The 8,137-nt window shown below is 44.2% G+C and overlaps 1 protein-coding gene across 1 annotated transcript in view; it reads left to right on the forward strand.

Annotated features, from left to right (window-relative positions):
* Positions 1–2,397: 2,397 nt before the first annotated feature.
* The window catches only part of SUMO1 (small ubiquitin-like modifier 1), a 44,397-nt gene continuing 38,657 nt past the window's right edge, over positions 2,398–8,137 (forward strand). Inside the window, exon 1 of the mRNA XM_012802136.2 lies at positions 2,398–2,636. Coding sequence (XP_012657590.1) covers positions 2,625–2,636 — 12 coding nt within the window. The 5' untranslated portion in view covers positions 2,398–2,624. The remainder of the gene's footprint in view (positions 2,637–8,137) is intronic.

An 8,137-nucleotide genomic window follows, 5' to 3' on the forward strand; every position in this document is an offset into this window, starting at 1 on the left:
GGCGGGTCCAGGCTGGGGATTCGAACCCACCACCTTAGGTGTACATGGCTGGCGCCTTAGCCGGTTGAGCTATAGGAGCCGAGCCTAAAACATATTTCTTTGCAGAAAATTATACACAGATGTTTATAGCAGTATTACTCATAACAGTTAAAAAGTGGAAACAATTCAAACACCCATCAACAAATGAATGGATAGGCTCCGTGCCTGTGGCTCAAGAGGCTAAGGCACCAGCCATATATACTTGAGCTGGCAGGTTTGAATCCAGCCCAGGCCTGTCAAACAACAATGACTGCTGCAACCAAGCAGCCAAAAAATAGATGGGTGTTGTGGCAGGTGCCTGTAGTCCCAGCTACTTGGGAGGTGGAGGCAGGAGAATTGCCTAAGCCCAGGAGTTGGAAGTTGCTGTGAGCTGTGATGCCACTGTACTCTACCCAGGGCAACAGTGTGAGGCTCTGTCTTTAAAAAAAACAAAAACACAAAAAACCCAAATGAATGGATAAACTAATTATGGTATATCCACCCAATGAATTATTATTCAGCCATAACAAGGAGCAAAGTGCTACAACTTGGATGAATTTTGAAAACATTATGCTAAGTGAAGGAAACTAGGAACAAATGATCATACATTACATGATTTTTTTTTTTAATTGGGACACAGTCTCACTTTGTCACCCTTGGTAGAGTGACATGGTGTCATAGCTCACAGCAACCTCCAACTCTTAGGCTCAAGCAATTCTCTTGCCTCAGCCTCCCAAGTAGCTGGGACTACAGGTGCCCGCTACAACGCCCGGGTATTTTTTTGTTGCAGTTTGACTGGGCCAGGTTTGAACCCACCACCCTCGGTATATGGGGCTGGCGTCCTACCCACTGAGCCACAGTTGCCACCTGATATTGACAAAATTACTGCTGTGATTTTTTTTTTTTTTTGGAGACGGACTTTCCCTCTGTTGCCCCAGACTATAGAGTACCATGGCATCAGCCTAGGTGACAGTAGCCTCCAACTCCTAGATGTAAGCTGCAACAACAGGTGTCCACCACACCACTATGCCCAGGCTAATTTTTTTTTTATTTTTAGTAGAGATGGGTCTCTCTCTTGCTCAGGCGGTCTCAAACTCCTGAGCTTAAGGGATCCTCCCAGGGTGCAAGGAGTTCAGGTGTGAGCCACTGCACTTGGCCTTAAAGTTTAAATTTTGATTAATTTTTCTATCAGTTTTTCTTTGGTTGCCTATAGTTTTGGTGTCACATCTAAGAAGCCATCATCTAATGCAAATTGTAAAGATTTATGTCTGCGTTTACCTTTATCTTTGATCCATTTTGAATTAAGTTTGTAGATGTTGTGAGGTAGGAATCCAAAGTCATTTTTTGCATGTGGATAGATTTTCTGTAGTCCTAGCACCAATTGTTGGAAAGACTGTTATTTCATCATTGACACATCTTGGCATTTTTGTTGACATAAATGTGAGGTTTTCATGATTTACTTTTTGGATTCTCAAAGCTATTCTATTTGTTCATACCCTTATCCTACTAGAATCATTGCATTTCAAAGAAGAAATCTTAGGTCATTCTTTAATTCAAAGCAACCAATTCAAGGGTTGGAATTAGCTCCTCCGTAGTCTACTCTTCTTGAAACCCTGAATTCAGAACTTTCAGCAGTGGTCCTTTTCAACAGTAGCCATCAAGATTGTGTCCTTTGGGGTTATTTTTTTGTTGTTGTATTTATTTATTTGAGACAGAGTCTTATTTTGTCACTCTTGGTAGAGTGCCATGGCGTTATAGCTCAAAGCAACCTCAAAGTCTTGGGTGCCTCAGGATTCTCTTGCCTCAGTGTCCCGAGTACCTGGGACTACAGGCGCCCGCCACAACGCCCGGCTATTTTTTGTTGCAGTTTGGCCGAGGCCGGGTTTGAACCCTCCACCCTCGGTAGATGGGCTGGCACCCTACTCACTGAGTCATAGGCGCCGCCCTATTTTTTTGTTGTTGTCGTTGTTTAGCAGGCTTGGACTGGGTTCGAACCCCCCAGCCCCGGTCTATGTGGCCAGCGCCCTAACCACTAAGCTCCGGGCGCCGAGCCATCTGTTGTTTTTAATCCACGTCAGCTGTTTTGACAGGCGGCCGGTTCACAGAAAATGTTAGCTTTAGGGTTAGAAGCACTGTCATTCAAATCAATATATTTAGGGAGGAGTGAGGAGCAAGGCTGGGAGGAGACAAAAGAAACCTCCGCGGTCAGAAACCCGCAGGGTGCCCGAGTGGGAGGAGTCTAGGCTGTCAGTCTGGCTCCAGACCTTGCGACTGGGGCTTGTGCTCCGGGAGCTGAATCACAGGGGCCTGGTCTTTGGAGGAGTGGATGAGATTTGTACTCTTGCGCGACCACTCCATGGGTAAAGCAGCTGTAGAACCCTCCCGCCTTTCGGCCTCTCCCCCACGCATTTTCCCGCCTCGTCTCTCTCGGCTATTCCCTCTCTCCTCCCTGCACGTAGCGGAAGTGACGCGACTCGTAGCGGAAGTCCCTACAGCCGTGGTGTTGTGCTGTGGGGAAGGGAGACAGATTTGTAAACCCCGGAGCGAGGTTCTTCCTACCCGAGGCCGCTGCTGTGCGGAGACCGCCGGGTGAAGCCACCGTCATCATGTCTGACCAGGTAACGGGCTGGGAGCCATCCGACGGCGGCGGCTGGGGGCTTGCCTCGCAGATCTGCCTGCCGCTCGGTTTGGGCTGGGGATGGAGGCGGGGGGGAGGGGAACGCACACTGGAGGAGGGGGTGGCCGATGGGGACTGGGCAGGCGAGGGAGGGAAGCGGACTAGGGTCGGAGATGTCTGGGCCTGGCGCCGGGCTCTTGGAGCCGCCTCACCTCTCTCCGGGCTTGCTCATCACCCCCTATGCTCCGGCACTTCTGGCCGTGGTCTCCTTCACGTTGTCCGCCTTCTTTCTCCCGGGTCGACCAGGTGCAGAGCCCGTTTCCACCTCCTTGAGAGAGTCCCTGGAGAACCTGCCTGTATTTCTCTAGAGGACTGATCGCAGAAGCAGGGCCTTAGGCCCCAGTTATGTAACCGGAGAGAATCCCTGATTGGGAGGCTCCGTCACCCTGAAAAGCGGCTGTACTCTACTTTTTGGTTCTTCGTCGGGGAGTGCGGGGGTTCGGTGAGAAAGACGATAGCCGATGTTGTTGGGAATCTAGAAAGTACTTTCGGTTCGGATTGCCGCTACGGCAGGGGCTGCTGCTGCTTTCTGGGTCTTTTTTCTGTGTGGGGTTACAGAGCTGTTGCCTCTTCTCTGTACTTTCCCATTTGTTACTCGGGATTGGTTCATCAACTCTCCAGTTGTAAAAGAGCATTCAGAATAAGTAAGCAACAAATAGAACAAAACCACTAGGGCAACGGAAAACATTTCGTTTGGGAATTATCCCGAAGATGACTGATACTTTTGAGGAAAACAGTAGGAAAACTTAAACGTAGAGTAGTTGCAGAATATTTGCAAAAAGCTGCCTGTTATATTACAAAGTGCTCTATCGTAGTGTATCAGTAGTTTATTTAGGATTTACACTCACTCAGGAGTGATTGATTTTCCCTAAGTTTTTCTTTCTTATTCTATCGTAGTTAACCATGTTTATAGCGAGATTTATTTATTTATTTAGAGACAGAGTCTCACTTTATCGTCCTCTGTAGAGTCATGTGGCGTTACAGCTCACAGCAACTTCCAGCTCTGGGGCTTAGGTGATTCTCTTGCCTCAGCCTCCCCAGTAGCTGGGACTATAGGCGCATGCCACAACGCCCGGCTATATAGCGAGTTTTAAATTAGTAAAGTTTTTGTGTGGTGTTGCTTTTGTTTCTTTAGATGACTTTAGCTTTTAAAAATATTTCTGGACCTTTTGTTTAGTCATAGTTATTCAGAAAACTGGTTTTCATTCAATTCTACGATGTACTTGAACTTTTTAATTTAACCCACTTATTCCCTTGGTTTTTAACCTAGTTTTATAAGCACTTAAGACCTAGTGAGGTTCTTGTGGAAGTGTACTATTGTACAAAATGTACACTTACATTTTAAAAGTTCAACCATAATCTAATTTTAGATGGGTCTACTTATAATTTAGATTAATTCCCAAGTTGGTATGCAAATGGCATTGTAACTACATAGTTGTTTCCTTGGTTACCAGGGAGGAAAGGACAGATGTAAATAAATGCTTAAGTTTCATTAGCCTTTTATTTTTCTCCTTTTTTTTTTTTTTTTTTGAGACAGAGTCTCACTCTATCGCCTTCAGTAGAGTGCTATGGTGTCACAGCTCACAACAACCTCCCTCCATCTCCTGGGCTTAGGGGATTCTCTTGCCTCAGCCTCCTGAGTAGCTGGGACTACAGGCGCCCACCACAGCGCCCAGCTATTTTTTGTTGCAATTAGGCCAGGGCTGGGTTTGAACCCTCCACTCTCTGTGTGTATGGGGCCAGCACCCTACCCACTGAGCCACAGGTGCCATCCTATTTTATTTTATTTTATTTTTGAGGAGTCACAGGCTGGCTGTTAACTTTATTTATTTATTTATTTTTTTATTAAATCATAGCTGCATACATTAATGGAATTATGAGGTACAATGTACTGGTTTTATATACAATTTGAAATACTTCCATCAAACTGGTTAACATAGCCTTCACCACATTTTCTTAATTGTGTTAAGACATTTATATTCTACACTTAGTAGATTGAACTTGTACCCTTAGTCCCACCAGTTACCCTCCCTCCACCCATCCTCCCCCCAGCTTTTTATTTTGATGCTTAGAATTGTCTGGGAAGCATTTTGAAATTTACTATAGTCTGATGAAAGAACAATATACAGAAAGAATTATAAAATAAATTGTAGCATCTGTTGCTACAGTTTCAAGTTAGGTCATCTAAGAGATACATGAAAGAATAAAGGACCTAGCACAGAAACAGATTTTTTCTAGTAGCTCTGTAAGGGCAAACTGTTTTAATGTTCATAAGGGACATTGTCTTTTTTGAGTGGAGTTTTCTAGAAACTAGCATGGTCTGTGATACCACAACAAATTGTTGAAGCAGATGCGAAAATCCAGCTGTTTTTATTAAGCCAGACATTGTTTGACATGTTGTGTATTTATGCATATGTGTATATATACATTTTATTTTTAATTTGAGACAGAGTCTCACTTTGTTGCCCTTGGTAGAGTGCTGTGGCATCATAGCATCAAGCTCTAACTCTTGGGTTCAAGCAGTTCTCTTGCCTCAGCCTCCCCAGTAGCTAGGACTACTGGCGCTTCCCGCAACACCTGGCTATTTTTAGAGGCGGGGTCTTGCTCTGGCTCAGGCTCTTAAACCGGCTCAGGCAATCCACTTGCCTCAGCCTCCCAGAGTGCTGGGATTACAGCATGAGCCACTGAGCCTGGCCACATTTATTTATTTATTTATTTATTTTTGAGACAGTCTTACTCTGTCTCCTTAGGTAGAGTGCTGTGGGACTATCATAGTTCACAGAAATCTCAAACTCTTGGGCTCAAGCAATTCCCTGACCTCAACCTCCCAGGTAGCTGGGATTACAGGCACTCATCACAACCCCTGACTAATTTTTCTTTTAGTAGAGATAGAGTCTTGCTCATGCTCAAGCTGGTCTCAAACTCGTAAACTCAAGCAGTTCTCCTGTTTTGGCCTCTGAGAGAGTGCAAGGGATTACAGGTGTAAGTCACAGCGCCTGGCTAAAGGACCCATAGCTCTCATCAGGGGTACATGATTGGTTAAGGAACATTCTTTAGCCAATAAAAGAAATAAGAAATCAGGCCAGGTGCTGTGGCTCACACCCGTAATCCCAGCACTCTGGAAGGCTGAGGCAGGCGAGTTGCCTGAGCTCATAGGTTCGAGACCAGCCTGAGCTAGAGCAAACCCCCATCTCTAAAAATAGCTAGGTGTTGTGGTGGGTGCCTGGAGTCCCAGCTACTCAGGAGGCTGAGGCAAGAGAATTGTTTAAGCCCGGGAGTCTGAGGTTGCTGTGAGCTATGATGCCACAGCATTCTACCAAGGGCGACAAATTGAGACTCCGTCTCAAAAAAAAAAAAAAAAAAGAAAGAAATCTATTGGCTATTCTCCTTTAGCTTAATCTCAACCTTGCAGCAAAGCAAAGCACTGTATGGAACTAGATGCTTAATATCAAAAGAGTAATTTGTACAAATATTTTCTCTTTCTTTGTTATTTAAGCTTATAGTTTCTTTTCTATACTAAAGTCATCAAAGGCAGCTTGGATATCAGCTCTTCAGTTAAGGGCTGTTTTTTATAACAGTTGAACTCATTTGCTCCACCTAAGTGAATCTGTAGTAACAAGATTCTTTCTCTCTACCTCCACCCAAAAAGAGATTGAGTGAGTGATTTCTTTTTATCTTTAGTCAAAGATATGGAAGGGTTGTGTATATCAGGTTATCTGTTCCTGCCTAATAAATTCCCTCCAAATGTAGTAGCTTAAAACAACAGCCTTTTTTGCTCATGAAGCTGCAATTTAGGCAGGGCTCTGTGGGTTGGACTCATCTCTGCTTTTTGGTGTGTGGGCCTACCACTGAGAAGACTCAAATGGCTGGGGACTGGCACAACTAGAGGTAGGGTGGAATGGGGCTGCATTCTTCATGTGGTCTTAGTGCCTCTCTTGAATGGTCTTGTCATGTATTCTTAGCCTGGAGACCCGAAAGTATTCAGATATATGACTTAGAGATTAAATGTTTCATTTGTTGTTTTTTGAGACAGAGTCTCACTTTGTTGCCATTGGTAGGATGCGGTGGTGTCATAGCTCACAGCAGCCTCTGACTCATGGGCTCAAGTGATTCTCTTGCCTCAGCCTCCTGAGTAGCTGGGACTCCAGGCGCCCACCACAACACCTAGCTATTTTTAGAGATGGGGGTCTTGCTCTAGCTCAGGCTGGTCTCATACTCGTGACTTTAGGCAATCCCCCTGCCTCAGCTTCCCAGAGTACTGGGATTAGAGCCTGGCCTAGAATAAGTGTTCATTTAGTACCTGTGTAGAAATAGCAAAGTTCCTAGGACCTAGCCTTGGATGTCGCTTCAGTAGTCTTCTGGTTAATCAAAGCACTAAGGCTAGCCCAGATTAAAGGTAAAGATGTTTAGACTTCATTTCTTTCTTTCTTTCTTTTTTTTTTTTTTGAGACAAAGTCTCACTATGTGCCCTCCATGGAGTGCTATAGTATCACAGCTCACAGCAACCTCTCAAACTCTTGGGTTAAGCGATTCTCTTGCCTCAGCCTCCCAAGTAGCTGGGAGTACAGGTGTTCACCACAAAGCCTATTTTTTGTTGCAGTTCTCATCATTGTTTAGCTGGCCCATGCTGGGTTTGAACCCACCAGCCTCTATGTATGTGGCTGGTGCCTCTAATCACTGTGCTAGGGGCACTGAGCCTAGACTTCATTTCTTTTTTCTTTTCTTTGCAGTTTTTGGCTGGGGCTGGGTTTGAACCCGTCACCTCCGGTATACGGGGCTGGCACTCCACTCTTTTGAGCCACAGGCACTGCCCTAGACTTCATTTCTTTTCTTTTTTTTTTTTTTTTTTGCAGTTTTTGACCTGTAGCTATTAATTGAGGCTATAGTTAGTGATATGTACCTTAAGTATTTTATACCCTAAGAGAGGAATGATAACGTATTTTGACAACCAAGCAATGTTATGTTTAGAGTTCTCAGGTTGACTAGTTCAGATTTCAAAACTATAAAGCAGTAGTCAAATACATCATGACACACTTTTGTCCCATGGCAGTTAGGTAGCTCTGCTGTAACTTTTATATGTAGTGTTATAATTATTTACATTGTGTCTTTATCAGATTATTTGATTTTGAGAGTCAGGAATAAGGCTTTATTTCTCCTTTTTTTCTATAATGCCCAGCATAGTGCCTAGACACTTAGTAAAAGTTTTTTGAAGAAATGAGTGGTCAGATTTATCCAGTCAACAAATATTTATTGAATGTCAGCATGTTCTCAGTACGTATATTCTCAGTACCATCCGAGGCACGAGAATTGGAGGGTTGCCTCAAAAACATGAAGCAGCAGGTTATCTTCCTCGTTCAAGTCCTCTTGATGTTTTGTTACTGAGAATAGGTTGGTTGCCATGGAATAGTTTTTTTCTTTTTCTTTTTTTTCTTTTTTTTTTTT

The sequence above is a fragment of the Otolemur garnettii genome, unplaced genomic scaffold (genome assembly GCF_000181295.1).
Source record: "Otolemur garnettii isolate 467f Iridium unplaced genomic scaffold, OtoGar3 scaffold00013, whole genome shotgun sequence".
NCBI classification, from domain to species: domain Eukaryota; kingdom Metazoa; phylum Chordata; class Mammalia; order Primates; family Galagidae; genus Otolemur; species Otolemur garnettii.